This window comes from Bufo gargarizans, chromosome 1 (assembly GCF_014858855.1).
Source record: "Bufo gargarizans isolate SCDJY-AF-19 chromosome 1, ASM1485885v1, whole genome shotgun sequence".
In the NCBI taxonomy this organism is placed as follows: Eukaryota; Metazoa; Chordata; class Amphibia; order Anura; family Bufonidae; genus Bufo; species Bufo gargarizans.
In genome coordinates this window covers 598,593,748-598,611,981 of record NC_058080.1, presented here as the reverse complement: position 1 = coordinate 598,611,981, position 18,234 = coordinate 598,593,748, and the positions used below count along the sequence as shown (strand labels likewise).

General features: G+C 45.3%; 1 protein-coding gene across 4 annotated transcripts in view; it reads right to left on the bottom strand.

Annotated features, from left to right (window-relative positions):
- Positions 1-12,277, bottom strand: part of C1H5orf63 (chromosome 1 C5orf63 homolog) — a 92,014-nt gene extending 79,737 nt beyond the window's left edge. The window contains exon 1 of one of the 4 annotated variants that reach the window (XM_044291039.1): positions 12,188-12,277. Coding sequence is in view for 2 of the 4 variants with exons in the window: in XM_044291053.1 (XP_044146988.1) it covers positions 10,132-10,134 (3 nt within the window). In the remaining 2 variants the exon portion in view is untranslated. Of the gene's footprint in view, positions 1-10,131; positions 10,262-12,127 lie in introns of those variants that run through there. The other 3 variants (XM_044291046.1, XM_044291053.1, XM_044291032.1) reach the window with 3 other exon arrangements.
- Positions 12,278-18,234: the final 5,957 nt, after the last annotated feature.

Here is an 18,234-nt window from a genome sequence, read left to right as displayed (position 1 = left end):
AAAACGTATCCGGCACCATTGACTTACGTTGTGAGTCATGATGGATCCGTCTTCCTCCGCATCCCATGCTGACAATGAATGGGGACAAAACTGAAGCGTTTTCCTCTGGTACTGAGCTCCTATAATGGATCTCAATAGCGGAAATGGAAAGCGCAGCCGTGAAAGTAGCCTAACCTGTGATTGGCTAAGCGGGTACCTCTGTAAATTTCAAATGGCGGGAAACCAGTGAGTAAATGTTTATTTTATTATTTTTAACCTATTGTGCCCTTTTTTTAAACAATTTCTCCTGGAGAAAACCTTTAGGGCCCATGTACAAGGACGTTGACTTTTTTTGCGGTCCGCTAATTGCCGATCTGCAAAATACGGATACCGGCCACGTGCAATCCGCATTTTGCGGAACACAACTTAATGCCCTCTGTAGAAATGTCCTATCCTTGTCTGCAAAACTGACAAGAATAGGACATGTTCTATTTTATTTTGCAGGGCCGCAGAATGTACATACGGATGCAGACATGCAGCCCTCTTAAAGTGAAAAATGCGGATCGGGTGCAAACAAAAACCATGGTCGTATGCATGAGGCCTTAGACTGATATTTTCCCTAAAGGATATTTAATTTCTCTTTAGAAATGACAGATCAAAAGTGATAAAAGAAAGAAAGAATTAGTCTCACTGGTAATTGTATTTCCAGGAATCCAACATGACAGCACCACATGGAGGATGTCTTCCTGCCCACTATTGGGACATGAAATAGAGAGAGGTTAAAAGTTCCCCACCACCCCACACACCAGTGTTTTCTAGATTATCACCCAATAATGGATGTCTTACAGTAACCCCTTAAACAAAATAATAGAATAATAATAATGATCTTAAGGGAAAAATAGGGAAGGAACTCCGGGTGCTGTCATGTTGGACTCCTGGAAATACAATTACCAGTAAGACTAATTCTTACTTTCCAGGACGTCCTCCATGACCGCACCACATGGAGTAATACCAGATTAATATACGGACTAGGGAGGGACCACGGCTTGGAGAACTTTCCGCCCAAACCTCTGGTCATGGTTTCCTGCAATATCTAATCTATAGTGTTTGCAAAAGGCATGAGAATTTGACCATGTAGCCGCGTTGCATCTGGTCAATAGAAGCTTCTGCGTATTCTGCCCACGAAGCTGCAACTGCTCTGGTGGAATAGGCTCCGATATCTTAAGGACAGGATGTTCCCTGCAGCTGGTAGGAATCCTTAATTGCCAATTTTATACACTTGACTAACGTTGTCTTTGAAGTTTTCCTGCCCTTGTTTCGGCCGGCAAATTGTACGAATAGATTAGAGTCCTGTCTAAATCCACTGGTAGCTTCTAAACAGATAAGAAGAGAACGTCTGACATCTAGCAAGTGGAAGCTTTTTTTCCCCCTCATTTTTTGGGTCCGCACAAAAGGTACGCAGTATAATTTTCTGATATAGATGGAACGTAGAAACTACCTTTGCTAAGAAGGTTGGATCTAGTCTAAGGATGACCCTATCCTCTCAAATTTTAAGGTAAGGTTTTTAGATGGTTAAAGCTTGAATTTCACCTAACCTACGGGGAGATGTAATTGCCACTAGGAAGACCGTTTTTTTGGGACAGATGTTTCAAAGAGCTATCTTGCATAGATTCAAAGGGTTTCTTTATTAAACCATTAAGAACTATTGTCAGGTCCCAAGGTGGGACTAAGGATTTTAGAGTTGGCCTAATCCGTGTGGTTGCTTTCATAAACCTGCTTATTCATCTATTTTCTGCCGGGGAACAGTTTAAAAACCAGCTCAAGGCTGCTATCTGGACTTTTAGGGTGCTTGGTCTAAGACCCCCATCAAAGCCATGTTGTAGAAAGTTCAGGATTTCCTGCAAACCCGGAAGCAGCGGATTTCAGTTTCTTAAAGCTATCCGTGAGCAGAATTTCTTCAAAATTTTATTATAGATGGCAAAGGTTATTGTTTAATCGCCTTTTTGAAGAGTTGATATCACATCGTCCGAAAATGGCTGTAATTTTAATAAGTCCCCTTCAGAAGCAACGCTGTTAACTTTAGCCTGCTTATTTCCGGGTTCAACAGCAGATCTGGTCTCAGGGGGAAGAGTTATCGGATCTTCCAAGGCGAACGAGGTTAGAACAGGAAACCACGCTTGTTTTGGCCAGAACGGGGCTATAAGAATCACTTTTGATGACCCCATCCTGATCTTTCTGAGAATAGCCAGAATTAGAGGGAAGGCGGGAAAAGCATAAGCCAGCTTCATATCCCATCTCTGGGATAAGGAATTTGTTTGAGCATTTTCCCGTGTGGCAAAAAGGTCTATTTCAGGATATCCCCACTTCGCTGTCAAATACTGGGAAACCTGTTTAGGGACTACTCGCTTTGGTCTAGGTAATGCCTGCTGAGAAAATCTGATAGATTTTTTTTTTTACCTTTTTAGGTGAACCGCTGAAATTGATAGGATTGTTCCCTCTGCCAAAGAGAAAATCCTGTTGGAAAGACTCTGAAGCAGAGGGTATCTCCCCCCCCCCCCCCCTGGTGTTTGAGAAACGCCACCATCATCATGTTGCCTGACAAAATTCTTATGTGCTGGCCCAGCAAAAGATCCTGACCTTGTTGCAGAATCTCCCAGACTGCTCAGAGTTCTCGGTAATTTGAGGATCTCCCCTTTCTAGCTTGATCCCAAGTTCCTTGGAAGCAATGCTTTCCAATCTTTGCCCCCCATTCCTGCTGACTGGCATCTGTTACAACAGTATAGGGGCTTGGGTTCTAGGGAAATCCTTTTGACAGGTTGTCCATATTCTTCCACAGAGACTTCCGAGAGTCTTTTATGAGAATTTTCTGATTAGGTTCCCATCCCAAACAAAGAGGATCATCTTCTGAAGTGATCTTGTGCAATACTGGCTCCATGGCACTGTCATGATACAAGCTGTCATCAGGCCTAGGATGTTCATTGCTTGTCTAATCGTACAAACTGAATTCTTCTGAAAAAACTATTTTTCCTATCAGATTTTGCTGTCTTTTTTTCCAGAAGGAAGGATTTTTGCAATCTCCTGGTATCAGGTGTCAGGTCTGATTTTTCCCAATTTAGGATCCAATCTAGGTCTTGCAGGAGAGAGATCACAGTCCGAGTATGATAGATTAACATCTGCACTGAGTCTGTGATTAGAAGAACGTCGTCCAGATATGGTGCGATTTTTATTCCTTTCATCCTGAGAAAAGCCACGATCTCTATTATAAATTTTGCAAATGCCCGGGAGGTTGATGATTCCTAATGGAAGACATTGGAATTGATAATGATTCACTCCGCCTTCTTCCCTTATCGCAAATCTTAAGTATTTCTAGTGATCTGGGTGAATTGGCACATTATAATAACCATCCTTCAGATCTAGGGTGCACATTTCAGCTCCAGGAGGAATTAGAGGTGTGGAAGCGGCGATTTTATTGATCTGTTCAGAGGTTTCAAATGTATTATGGTTCTGAATGAGCCATCTAATTTTCTTACGAGAAACAATCTTGAGTAATACCCCTTGCCCCCCTGATGTTTTGGGACCTGAATAACCGCACCCAGATTTTTTTTTATTTTGTAATGTCTATTATGTCAGATTTCTTTGAGTTGTATTTTCTCCTTACCAAGTCAGAACATATTTTTGTTGAGGAACTGACAAAAAAAATAAATCTATTCTGTAGCCTCCTTGTATGATTTGTAGCGCCCATGGGTTTTGAGTTACCTGGTGCCATACTGGGAGAAAGAATTTTAGTCTTCCTCCTAACGGCCTGGCATCATGGTTGTTCTGGCAGATTTTTATTTATTTTTTTTACTTAAAAAAAACAACTGCCTTTTTCTCCTTTCTGAAAGGACAATCTTCCCTTGTCCTTGTATGTTTGATTTTTTTGCTGGATAGAGTCCCCAATTTTAAATGGTTTTCCAACTGGGACAACCACAAAAGCATGGACCTTATCACCGAGGTAGCGGCGATGTTCGTCGAGACTAAGGCTGCTGATGTCTCCCACGTTTTTCTCAAGAGAACGTCTGCTTTACGATCCATTGGTCCTTTTAGCGGAGATGAATGTTCAAAGGGAATAGCCGTTTTTTCTAGCCACCCTGGCCACAGGAGTATATATTTTCGGGATTTCTTCCCACAATTTTGTCTGGCGATTCTTAAATTCTCTGGGAATAAAGAGTATATTTTCCACATCTTCCCATTATTCTAAAATCATTTGTTTTAGACTAGAATTTATAGGGAAAATCTTTCTCTTTTTTCCTATTAAGCCTGCAAACATTTCATCCTGAACGGATCTTTTTTGTTGTTAGTCTTCTATGTTCATAGTTTCCCAAACGGCAGTAAGAGAGTCCATATCATCTGATGAGAAGCAGTATTTCCGCTGCTCATCATAGGACATGGAGGGTAGAAAATCTAATTCTTCTTCATCCCCCTCGTCCGACTGAGTATATTGTACCTCCATATCCTCTAAGTCTATAACAGGAGGGGGTACAAGGGAGGTCACAGATGCTTTTACTTCTTCCCTTATAATGGCTCTAAGGTCCGTTAAGAAAGAAGGCTGTTCTTTTTTCATTATTTTATTGATACAATCCACGCATAATTTTTTACGTATGTATCCTGAAGCCTTTTGTTGCAGGTAGCACATCTTTTTGGCTTCCTTTTAGGTTCCACCTTATGAGTAGTCTCTTTTCCCACTAGGAAACATGACGAGCAATTTTTTTTTGGATAATTTTTTATTTTTTCTTCTTCTTGCGGCTACCAATCCCCCTGCCCGCGGCAGTATATTTCAACCTGGAATTCAGTCACATGGCCGACAGGCACCCCCAGTTTAGGAGGTTTTTGCTGGACGTCCAGAGGAGGAAGGAGAGGAACATGCCGCCCCCCCCCCCCCCCCCCGATCCCAACCTCTGCCCTGGTCAAAAAAATTCCAGAGACCTCATCTCTGCCCCGTCCATTACTGGGGCAGGAAAAACACTGGTGTGTGTGTGGGGTGGGGGGACTTTTAACCTTTCTCTGTTTCCTATCCCAATAGTGGGCAGGGAGACATCCCCCATGTGGTGCTGTCATGGAGGACAACCTGGAAATTAGGTTTTTTTTGGGCTCAACATTTTCCCTTCAACCCTCGGTCTGAAGAAAACAATCACTAATGTGATCGCATCAAGACATAAACAGCATTTTTAAAGTATTGCTTCAACATTATAAGACACCACGAGAGCGCTGCAGCCCCTCATTAGATGACAGGAAGCAAAAGCTTGAACAATAGGTGGTAGCATATGGTTTTTCAGCTCAAGCTGCATTAAAATCAGCAAAAAGAGTAAGCTGTCAGAGGAACAAGCTTTTAATGTTCTTAAACCTGCCGCTTTGTTCAACTAAAGAAGGAAAAGGTAGAATGTTAGACTTCATAAGCACAGCGCTTATTAGAGATAAAGGCATCGATTCATGCAGCGCTGAGACAGGCAGATTGGCGTACAGCGTGGAGAGACATTCTGGCTCATGACTATAACCTTCAAGTTTAGGGGTAATTAGTAATAAAATAGGCTTCAAGGTAAAAGGGCCAGCTACAGGAGAAACTTAACACTTCAGCACCCAGGGAAAAAATATGCTGGGGTCTAGGACAAGAAACCTCTGTTCACATGTCCAGGCAGCGGTGCATACCACAATGTCTATTTACTATATCCTCCTTTTCTTCTTGCTTTCTAAAACCTCGGTGAGATAAGAACTGGTTATTTTATGTGTCAGCCGCAGCTAGTGCTCGCTGTCACTGTTTATTCTTAGTGTGGCTGAAAAGCCGATCCAGGCCGGTTCTTATTGGGAGCAGCCAAAGAGCAGGGTGGGTGGCTGTTCCCCACGTCCAGGCCAGGTTTTGGGTTGGGGTTTAAAAGCTCAGCCAGAAGCTCAGCTGAGGTGGTATGTTCCTCCAAGTGAGAGTGGAGCTGTGAAGGCTCTGGGTTTCTAGGAGCTGCATGAGAGCCACCAGCTGGAAGCCAGGCGCCCTAAAAGCCTGCTGTGGATATCCAGGTGACATGTTTGTTTGAGTTTGCTGGACTTTTTGCTGTGTGAAAAACCACAGAGGAATTCCTGCGGTGTGAATTAACACCAGGACTCTGCCAAGTGTTTGTGTTATTTTGTTCCTTGTTGTGTGAATAAACACTGACTTTTGCTTTACAACCTTGTTTTTGCCTCTGTACTGCGTCCGCTTACCCTGCCTACCAGAGCGAATCCCTACACTTGCTATTACACTATTTGTGATGTAAGGTGACAAAAAAAAAAAAAAAAAAAAATGATTTTTTTTTTACTGTGTTCATCTGAGGGGTTAGGTCACAGGGTATTTTTATATAGCAGATTCTTACGAACCGGCGATACCCAATATGTCTACTTTTTTATTTATTTATTTTAGTTTTACAAAATAATAATAATATTTTTGAAAAAAAGAAAAAAAATTGTTTTAGTGTCTCAAGTCTGAGAACCATAGTTTTTTTTTTTTTTCTCCGATTGTCAGTGGCTAAATTGGGGAAGAGAAATAGAGAAATATTTTTTGTATCATGCCCGGGTTTTGCGCATGGCATTATATGGCATGAGGACTTGATCAGAGAGATCAACTCCTCCCATATACCGATTGTAGTCGACGATACAATCGGGCTTGTGGACCATTGCCACGGTACCTCGCACAGGGACAGGGGTGACGCTGTTACCGAAAATTGTGGACAGTACAAGGACATCCCTTTTGTCCTTATATCTGACTAGCAACAGGTTTCCACTGGTAAGGGCACGGGTCTCACCCCTGGGGATAGGTACCTGGAGGGGGAGGGTAGGGAGGCCGCGTTGATTTTTCTGCACGGTCCCACAAGCGGATGTGGATCTGACGGCAAGGGACTGGAACAAGGGGATACTAGTATAAAAGTTATCCACGTACAGGTGGTAACCCTTATCTAGCAGTGGGGCCATAAGGTCCCACACAAGTTTTCAGCTAACACCCAGAGTGGGGGGACATTCTGGGGGTTGAATACGGGAATCTCGCCCCTCGTACACACAAAACTTGTAAGTGGTACCCTGAGGTACTCTCACAAAGTGTGTACAGTCAAAAGTTTTGAGAATGACACAATATTAGTTTTCGCAAAGTTTGCTGCTAAACTGCTTTTAGATCTTTTAGTTGTTTCTGTGATGTAGTGAAATATAATTACACGCACTTCATACGTTTCAAAGGCTTTTATCTACAATTACATGACATTTATGCAAAGAGTCAGTATTTGCAGTGTTGGCCCTTCTTTTTCAGGACCTCTGTAATTCGACTGGGCATGCTCTCAATCAACTTCTGGGCCAGTTCCTGACTGATAGCAACCTATTCTTTCATAATCACTTCTTGGAGTTTGTCAGAATTAGTGGGTTTTTGTTTGTCCACCCGCCTCTTGAGGATTGACCACAAGTTCTCAATGGGATTAAGATCTGGGGAGTTTCCAGGCCATGGACCCAAAATGTCAACGTTTTGGTCCCCGGGCCACTTAGTTATCACTTTTGCCTTATGGCACGCTGCTCCATCGTTCTGGAAAATGCATTGTTCTTCACCAAACTGTTGTTGGAAGAAGTTGCTGTTGGAGGGTTTTGGTACCATTCTTTATTAATGGCTGTGTTTTTGGGCAAAATTGTGAGTGAGCCCACTCCCTTGGATGAGAAGCAACCCCACACATGAATGGTCTCAGGATGCTTTACTGTTGGCATGACATAGGACTGATGGTAGCGCTCACCTTTTCTTCTCCAGACAAGCCTTTTTCCTGATGCTCCAAACAATCGGAAAGAGGCTTCATCTGAGAATATGACTTTGCCCCAGTCTTCAGCAGTCCATTCACCATATTTTCTGCAGAAGATCAATCTGTCCCTGATGTTTTTTTTGGAGAGAAGTGGCTTCTTTGCTGCCCTTCTTGACACCAGCCATCTTCCAAAAGTCTTTGCCTCACTGTGCGTGCAGATGCGCTCACACCTGCCTGCTGCCATTCCTGAGCAAGCTTTGCACTGGTGGCACTCCGATCCCGCAGCTGAATGCTCTTTAGGAGACGATCCTGGCGCTTGCTGGATTTTCTTGGACGCCCTGAAGCCTTCTTAACAAGAATTTAACCTCTTTCCTTGAAGATCTTGATGATCCTATAAATTGTTGATTGAGGTGCAATCTTAGTAGCCACAATATCCTTGCCTGTGAAGCCATTTTTATGCAACGTAATGATGGCTGCATGCGTTTCTTTGCAGGTCACCATGGTTAACAATGGAAGAACAATGATTTCAAGCATCACCCTCCTTTTAAACAGGTCAAGTCTGTCATTTTAAATCAATCAGACTGACATAATGATCTCCAGCCTTGTGCTCGTCAACATTCTCACCTGAGTTAACAAGACGATTACTGAAATTATCTCAGCAGGTCCTTTAATGACAGCAATGAAATGCAGTGGAAAGTTTTTTGGGGATTAAGTTAGATTTCATGGCAAATAAGGACTATGCAATTCATCTGATCACTCTTCATAACATTCTGGAGTATATGCAAATTGCTATTATAAAAACTTGAGCAGCAACTTTTCCAATTTTCAATATTTATGTAATTCTCAAAACTTTTGGCCACGACTGTACAGCTTCACGCCATACCTCGCCCGCTTAGAGGCAACATGCTGGCGGAAAATGAGTCTCTCCTTGAAAGCAATGAGAGACTCATCAACTGCGACCTCCCTTCCAGGTACATAGGCCTCCAAAAATTTGGCCCCAAAGTGATTGATGACCGGCCTGATTTTGTACAGGCGGTCATAGGCAGGATCACCTTGAATTTCCAGATGGCCTCAAACCGGGTACGTGTCATGGCCGTACTGTAAAGTGGGGTCTGGAAGAGGACATCCCCACACCAGTAATGCCTGACACTAGGTTTTTTGACTAGGCCCATGTGCAGCACGAGGCCCCAAAAAGTCCTCATCTCGGCTGCACTGACCGGAGTCCAGCCACCGGCCCTAGCCAAAAAGGAGCCTGGGTGTTGAGCAATGAACTGTTGGGCGTACAGGTTCATTTGCTTCACCATCAGATTCACAAAGTGGTAAAAAAAAAGACTAAAATAGTCGTATTCAGTGAAACCCACTGTGGGAATCTGGATTCCTGGTTGGCCAACAAAATCATGAATCGCAGGCTCAAAATGCTTTGGGGTACACCATGCAAGTTCACCGATAGGAGGCTCCGGTGGAATTAATTGGTGGGCCCGTAAACTAGTACGAGCCGCAGAGCTGCTCGTACTAGTGTGGGCCACACGGTCCCTTCCTCCGCCGCCTTGTGGGCTCCTCATCATTGCTAGATGATGATGAGGAGGACGCAGATGACAAAAGGAAAGTGGGGTCATCCTCGTCGTCACTGGGGCTCACGTACTTACCCTAAACCTACAGACAAAAAAAAAAAAAAAAAAAAATTAATTCAAACTCGCTGATCAGCTGTCCGAAATTGATCAGCGGTGGGGTGTGCAATGCACTAAGAATGCCGGCCAGTGTACGCAGAAAAAATAAAATAAAAGGGGGGGGGGGGGGAATGGCAAGCTGCAGCTGTGGCTCCCAGACACCCGATTTAGGGCAACCAAAACCTTTTTTTTTTTTTTCTCTCTCAACTAAACTTTCCCTGAATATCCCTGCCTAACCTAACCTTTCCCTAAATACCTTTTAGTGTCAGATGGCACTGTGGAGGGTCAGAAGGGGGTGCTGGGTCATAAATAATTTAAAGTGCCCGCCCACCCCTGCAGCCAATCAGAGCTGATCCTGAGAGGTGATGTCACCATCACCTCTCAGGTTCACAGGATGGTGATTGGTGGTGTGGTAATACATCACCAATCACCATCCTGTTCCGGGTTATCCCCAGAGACCCGAATAACCCGGAAACGCAGCAAACTGCGGCTTGCTGGGATCGCCGACACGGGGGGGGGGGGGGGGCGGGGGCCACAGGACCCCCCCACGCATTGTCCCAGGGTGCCTGCTCAAAGCCACATCCTTACTGTGTGGGTAGTTGTTTTGTAGGTACTGTATGTAAAAGTTTGAATACAATCTAAATATCTGAAGCCCCCACAACTTTTAATCTTTAATGTTCAAAATAATTGGATAATAAAAATCTACCTACCATAAAGTGATGGTTAATCAGCTGACATGACGGTAGAATTACAACGAATGCGTTCTGTCTGCAAAGTAATCTGTCAAGCTTGTCTCAAAAGCAAAACATCGTCTTCTTAATTAATGTGTTGCTACACATCACAGAAACCTTCTGATGAAAACAGATATCAGACGTCTTCTATCTCCTTTGGTAATTTCGGCACGTTATGATGAGCACCGCACAATCCAACTATATTACAGCTGACCCCTCTATAACCTGCAAAGCACTGGGTTGGTAGGAAGATGCGCACAAATTACCCCTACATACCTCAGATTTGGGATGTTTTTGAGGCATGCTTAGATGGTAAGTCCTAGACCACTGCTTCTAGTGTACAATATTTTGGTATGGTGCCTGACAGACCCTGTACGGCAGTGCACGGCGCGCAGAGCCTGTGTACTAAAGACTCCGCTGTGAGCACTGATCTAAGGCTCCATTCACAAGTCACTAAAACACGGATGTGCGCTGTCCATGGTCTCCACTGACAGCACACATATCTATTGACTTTAATGGATCCACACGTCAGTGGTCTGTGGTGTCTGTGAAAACCGCAGACACAACACAGATGAGTTTGGTCTCCTGTGGGTTTCCGTTTCTATGCCTCCGCACTGCAAAAGAGAGGACATGTCTTATCTTTTCCCACATCTAGCGGATCGCAGACCCATTGAAGTCAATGGGTCTGTACCGAGATGCGGAGTGCACACAGCTGGTGCCCGCATTTTGCCGGTTGTGTGCATGAGGCCTTAAGGAGAGTGGCTCCAAACCCACGACTCCTTGCACACATTGAAATACAGCAGGGTAAAGCAACCTCTGGCAGTCCAACTGGTGTGAAACTACAACTCCCAGCATGCATACTTCCTCTGCTTTTCTCAGAACTCTCACAGAAATGAATGAAGCATGCTGGGAACTGTAGTTTCACAACAAGGTTACTGATCCTTGAAATACAGCAATTAAACTTTTTTTCTAAATCCCGATGACAGGATTTAGGGTCCCCCACAGGAGACGCTGACATGGCATCTTTTGCTGCCAGAATTTAGGCATGGATTCCTACCGCAGCGTCCACCTCCCTTTGTTTTCAATGCTGCAGCTTTTGCGGCTAGTCGTTTAAAGTCGCATGCGTGCCGGAGGGACATGTCCTTTGTTGCCATGTCATCCGGAGTCGCGGCAGGTGCTCACTTACGGTTTGGCTCCATTCAATGTGTAGATCCTCAAAATTTTAAGTAGCTGCAGCAGAAACCAAGGTGGTTTTTGGCATGGAATACACTGCAGATTAAGGCTACATGCACACGACCGTTGTTCTGGTCCGCATGCGAGCCGCAGTTTTTGCGGGTCTGGTTTGGACCCATTCACTTCAATGGGGCTGCAAAAGATTCAGACAGCACTCCGTGTGCTGTCCGCATCCGTTGCTCCATTCCGTGGCCCCGCAAAAAAAAAAAAAAAAAAAAAAAAAAAATATAATATATATATATATATATATATATATCTCATGTCCTAGTCTTGTCCATTTTTTTTTGCGGACAAGAATAGGTATTTCTACAATGGGCCGCCTGTTCTGTTCCGCAAATTGTGGAAGGCACACGGGCAGGCTTCCGCGGATCCGCAACTTGCGGACCGCAAAAAACAGAACGGTTGTGTGCATGAGGCCTAAGGGGCCATTCACACGTCCACAACCGTTTTGCAGTACGCAAAACACAGACACTGGCCGAGTGCGTTCCGCATTTTGCAGACCACACATGACCGTCACTATGATAGAAATACCTATTCTAATTTTATTGCGGGCCGCAGAACGGAAGTCCAGATGCAGACAGCACACGTCCACATCTTTTCGAGCCCCATTGAAATTCATTTTGCATGGGAAATAGTCCATAGGCAGTTCCATGTGATGGAGACCCCCCACCTGCACCAGTCCTCTGCCCAGCCACCAGTATACTTCTCCTGAATGCACAGTATCACACAGCTATTCCCTCACCTACACACAACACACGGTGACATGACAAGGTCCGTCCACACACACACGTGCTGCACCCACCCTGTGTCACACGGAAGGTCACGCAGCCCCGGACACGGAGAGCACCAGCAGCCATCTACTTCCTGCTGCCACAGATAAGGCGACACTGCCCTCTAGTGGACACATCCATACTGCACCTCATTACATCACAGCAGTGACGTCCATGTCATCAGTATTCCTCGTCGCCGCCTCCACACAGATCACTTCAAGGGATTTATTTTTTAATATTTATAAAAGCAGTTGTAGGTCTTCTTATTGATGATGAGCATTGCCGGTTCTAGGCGAAATGGGGCCCTGGGGCGGAAAACAATAAGGGCCCCCCCCCCTGCCCCCCCATGACACTTGCCGGTATACTGTACATTGTGGGGCCCAGTGTAGCGGCATACTGTACATTGTGGGGCCCAGTGTAGCGGCATACTGTACATTGTGGGGCACAGTGTAGCGGTATACTGTACATTGTGGGGCACAGTGTAGCGGTATACTGTACATTGTGGGGCACAGTGTAGCGGTATACTGTACATTGTGGGGCACAGTGTAGAGGTATACTGTACATTGTGGGGCACAGTGTAGAGGTATACTGTACATTGTGGGGCACAGTGTAGAGGTATACTGTACATTGTGGGGCACAGTGTAGAGGTATACTGTACATTGTGGGGCACAGTGTAGAGGTATACTGTACATTGTGGGGCACAGTGTAGAGGTATACTGTACATTGTGGGGCACAGTGTAGAGGTATACTGTACATTGTGGGGCACAGTGTAGAGGTATACTGTACATTGTGGGGCACAGTGTAGAGGTATACTGTACATTGTGGGGCACAGTGTAGAGGTATACTGTACATTGTGGGGCACAGTGTAGGCTATATGTGTATAACATAAACATACTCCACATGAAAACTTACAGTTACTTGGCTTGGCCCTTGGGGATCTCGGACGCCACTTCCACACTTGGCTGGGGGCTCGGTGGAGCTGATGTTTTATCCTAATGAGAAAGATTTCACAATAAGGAATCGGAGAAGGGGCAGAGGGATAGCAGAGCAGGGAGAGGCTGGTGCTGCTACTAGGGGGTCATACCATGGGGGAGTAATAAAGCCCACCATAATGCCCCCCAGTAGAAATAATTCTCCTTATAATTAGGGATGAGCGAACTCGAACTGTATAGTTCGGGTTCGTACCGAATTTTGGGGTGTCCGTGACACGGACCCGAACCCGGACATTTTCGTAAAAGTCCGGGTTCGGGTTCGGTGTTCGTCGCTTTCTTGGCGCTTTTGTGACGCTTTCTTGGCGCTTTTTGAAAGGCTGCAAAGCAGCCAATCAACAAGCGTCATACTACTTGCCCCAAGAGGCCATCACAGCCATGCCTACTATTGGCATGGCTGTGATTGGCCAGAGCACCATGTGACCCAGCCTCTATTTAAGCTGGAGTCACATAGCGCCGCCCGTCACTCTGCTCTGATTAGCGTAGGGAGAGGTTGCGGCTGCGACAGTAGGGCGAGATTAGGCAGATTAACTCCTCCAAAGGACTTGATTAACTGATCGATCTGCAGCTGTGGATCATTGAGCTGCTGATCCTCAATTGCTCACTGTTTTTAGGCTGCCCAGACCGTTTGTCAGTCACATTTTTCTGGGGTGATCGGCGGCCATTTTGTGTCTTGTGGTGCGCCAGCACAAGCTGCGACCAAGTGCATTTAACCCTCAATGGTGTGGTTGTTTTTTGGCTAAAGCCTACATCAGGGTGAAGCTGTCACACCAAGTGCATTTAACCAGCAATAGTCTGTTCATTTTTTGGCCATATACAAAATCAGGGGCAAGCTGCGCCTGTCACCAAGTGCATTTAACCCTCAATGGTGTGGTTGTTTTTTGGCTAAAGCCTACATCAGGGTGAAGCTGTCACACCAAGTGCATTTAACCAGCAATAGTCTGTTCATTTTTTGGCCATATACAAAATCAGGGGCAAGCTGCGCCTGTCACCAAGTGCATTTAACCCTCAATGGTGTGGTTGTTTTCTGGCTAAAGCCTACATCAGGGTGAAGCTGTCACACCAAGTGCATTTAACCAGCAATAGTCTGTTTATTTTTTGGCCATATACTACATCAGGGGCAAGCTGCGCCCGTCACCAAGTGCATTTAACCCTCAGTAGTGTGGTTGGTCAAGCTGTGACACCAAGTGCATTTAACCAGCAATAGTCTGTTCATTTTTTGGCCATATACTACATCAGGGGCAAGCTGCGCCCGTCACCAAGTGCATTTAACCAGCAATAGTGTGGTTATTTTTTGGCCATATCCCAGTCTAATTCTGTCACTAAATCCATACCGGTCACCCAGCGCCTAAATACTAGGCCTCAAATTTATATCCCGCTAAATCTCTCGTTACCGCTGTCCTGTTGTAGCTGGGAAAGTTATTTAGTGTCCGTCAAAGCACATTTTTTGTTCTGGGTTGAAGTACAATTCCCAATTTAGCAATTTCATAATTTAGTGGTTTCTGCTATATCAGAGCTATTTGAAATCTATCCCTAAAAGGGTATATAATATTCAAGGTGCACATTGGGTCATTCAGAATAACTTCACACACACCCGCTACTGTGTATTTTCAAGTCTAATTCTGTCACTAAACCCATACCTGTCACCCAGCGCCTAAATACTAGGCCTCAAATTTATATACTGCTAAATCTCTCGTTACCGCTGTCCTGTTGTAGCTGGGAAAGTTATTTAGTGTCCGTCAAAGCACATTTTTTGTTCTGGGTTGAAGTACAATTCCCAATTTAGCAATTTCATAATTTAGTGGTTTCTGCTATATCAGAGCTATTTGAAATCTATCCCTAAAAGGGTATATAATATTCAAGGTGCACATTGGGTCATTCAGAATAACTTCACACACACCCGCTACTGTGTATTTTCAAGTCTAATTCTGTCACTAAACCCATACCTGTCACCCAGCGCCTAAATACTAGGCCTCAAATTTATATCCTGCTAAATCTCTCGTTACCGCTGTCCTGTTGTAGCTGGGAAAGTTATTTAGTGTCCGTCAAAGCACATTTTTTGTTCTGGGTTGAAGTACAATTCCCAATTTAGCAATTTCATAATTTAGTGGTTTCTGCTATATCAGAGCTATTTGAAATCTATCCCTAAAAGGGTATATAATATTCAAGGTGCACATTGGGTCATTCAGAATAACTTCACACACACCCGCTACTGTGTATTTTCAAGTCTAATTCTGTCACTAAACCCATACCTGTCACCCAGCGCCTAAATACTAGGCCTCAAATTTATATCCTGCTAAATCTCTCGTTACCGCTGTCCTGTTGTAGCTGGGAAAGTTATTTAGTGTCCGTCAAAGCACATTTTTTGTTCTGGGTTGAAATACAATTCCCAATTTAGCAATTTCATAATTTAGTGGTTTCTGCTATATCAGAGCTATTTGAAATCTATCCCTAAAAGGGTAGATCATATTGAAGGTGCACATAGGGTCATTCAGAATAACTTCACACACACCCGCTACTGTGTATTTTCAAGTCTAATTCTGTCACTAAACCCATACCTGTCACCCAGCGCCTAAATACTAGGCCTCAAATTTATATCCTGCTAAATCTCTCGTTACCGCTGTACTGTTGTTGCTGGGCAAGATATTTAGTGTCCGTCAAAGCACATTTTTTGTTCTGGGTTGAAATACAATTCCCAATTTAGCAATTTCATAATTTAGTGGTTTCTGCTATATCAGAGCTATTTGAAATCTATCCCTAAAAGGGTATATAATATTCAAGGTGCACATTGGGTCATTCAGAATAACTTCACACACACCCGCTACTGTGTATTTCCAAGTCTAATTCTGTCACTAAACCCATACCTGTCACCCAGCGCCTAAATACTAGGCCTCAAATTTATATCCTGCTAAATCTCTCGTTACCGCTGTACTGTTGTTGCTGGGCAAGATATTTAGTGTCCGTCAAAGCACATTTTTTGTTCTGGGTTGAAATACAATTCCCAATTTAGCAATTTCATAATTTAGTGGTTCCTGCTATATCAGAGCTATTTGAAATCTATCCCTAAAAGGGTAGATCATATTCAAGGTGCACATAGGGTCATTCAGAATAACTTCACACACACGCTTCTGTGCATTTCCAAGTCTAATTCTGTCACTAAATCCATACCGGTCACCCAGCGCCTAAATACTAGGCCTCAAATTTATATCCCGCTGAATTTGAATACAATACATTGGGCCAAATAATATATTTGTTGTTGTGGTGAACCATAACAATGAGAAAAACATCTAGTAAGGGACGCGGACGTGGACATGGTCGTGGTGGTGTTAGTGGACCCTCTGGTGCTGGGAGAGGACGTGGCCGTTCTGCCACATCCACACGTCCTAGTGTACCAACTACCTCAGGTCCCAGTAGCCGCCAGAATTTACAGCGATATATGGTGGGGCCCAATGCCGTTCTAAGGATGGTAAGGCCTGAGCAGGTACAGGCATTAGTCAATTGGGTGGCCGACAGTGGATCCAGCACGTTCACATTATCTCCCACCCAGTCTTCTGCAGAAAGCGCACAGATGGCGCCTGAAAACCAACCCCATCAGTCTGTCACATCACCCCCATGCATACCAGGGAAACTGTCTCAGCCTCAAGTTATGCAGCAGTCTCTTATGCTGTTTGAAGACTCCGCTGGCAGGGTTTCCCAAGGGCATCCACCTAGCCCTTCCCCAGCGGTGAAAGACATAGAATGCACTGACGCACAACCACTTATGTTTCCTGATGATGAGGACATGGGAATACCACCTCAGCATGTCTCTGATGATGACGAAACACAGGTGCCAACTGCTGCGTCTTTCTGCAGTGTGCAGACTGAACAGGAGGTCAGGGATCAAGACTGGGTGGAAGACGATGCAGGGGACGATGAGGTCCTAGACCCCACATGGAATGAAGGTCGTGCCACTGACTTTCACAGTTCGGAGGAAGAGGCAGTGGTGAGACCGAGCCAACAGCGTAGCAAAAGAGGGAGCAGTGGGCAAAAGCAGAACACCCGCCGCCAAGAGACTCCGCCTGCTACTGACCGCCGCCATCTGGGACCGAGCACCCCAAAGGCAGCTTCAAGGAGTTCCCTGGCATGGCACTTCTTCAAACAATGTGCTGACGACAAGACCCGAGTGGTTTGCACGCTGTGCCATCAGAGCCTGAAGCGAGGCATTAACGTTCTGAACCTGAGCACAACCTGCATGACCAGGCACCTGCATGCAAAGCATGAACTGCAGTGGAGTAAACACCTTAAAACCAAGGAAGTCACTCAGGCTCCCCCTGCTACCTCTTCTGCTGCTGCCGCCTCGGCCTATTCTGCTGCTGCCGCCTCGGCCTCTTCCTCCGCCTCTGGAGGAACGTTGGCACCTGCCGCCCAGCAAACAGGGGATGTACCACCAACACCACCACCACCACCTCCGTCACCAAGCGTCTCAACCATGTCACACGCCAGCGTTCAGCTCTCCATCTCACAAACATTTGATAGAAAGCGTAAATTCCCACCTAGCCACCCTCGATCCCTGGCCCTGAATGCCAGCATTTCTAAACTACTGGCCTATGAAATGCTGTCATTTAGGCTGGTGGACACAGACAGCTTCAAACAGCTCATGTCGCTTGCTGTCCCACAGTATGTTGTTCCCAGCCGGCACTACTTCTCCAAGAGAGCCGTGCCTTCCCTGCACAACCAAGTATCCGATAAAATCAAGTGTGCACTGCGCAACGCCATCTGTAGCAAGGTCCACCTAACCACAGATACGTGGACCAGTAAGCACGGCCAGGGACGCTATATCTCCCTAACTGCACACTGGGTAAATGTAGTGGCAGCTGGGCCCCAGGCGGAGAGCTGTTTGGCGCACGTCCTTCCGCCGCCAAGGATCGCAGGGCAACATTCTTTGCCTCCTGTTGCCACCTCCTCCTTCTCGGCTTCCTCCTCCTCTTCTTCCACCTGCTCATCCAGTCAGCCACACACCTTCACCACCAACTTCAGCACAGCCCGGGGTAAACGTCAGCAGGCCATTCTGAAACTCATATGTTTGGGGGACAGGCCCCACACCGCACAGG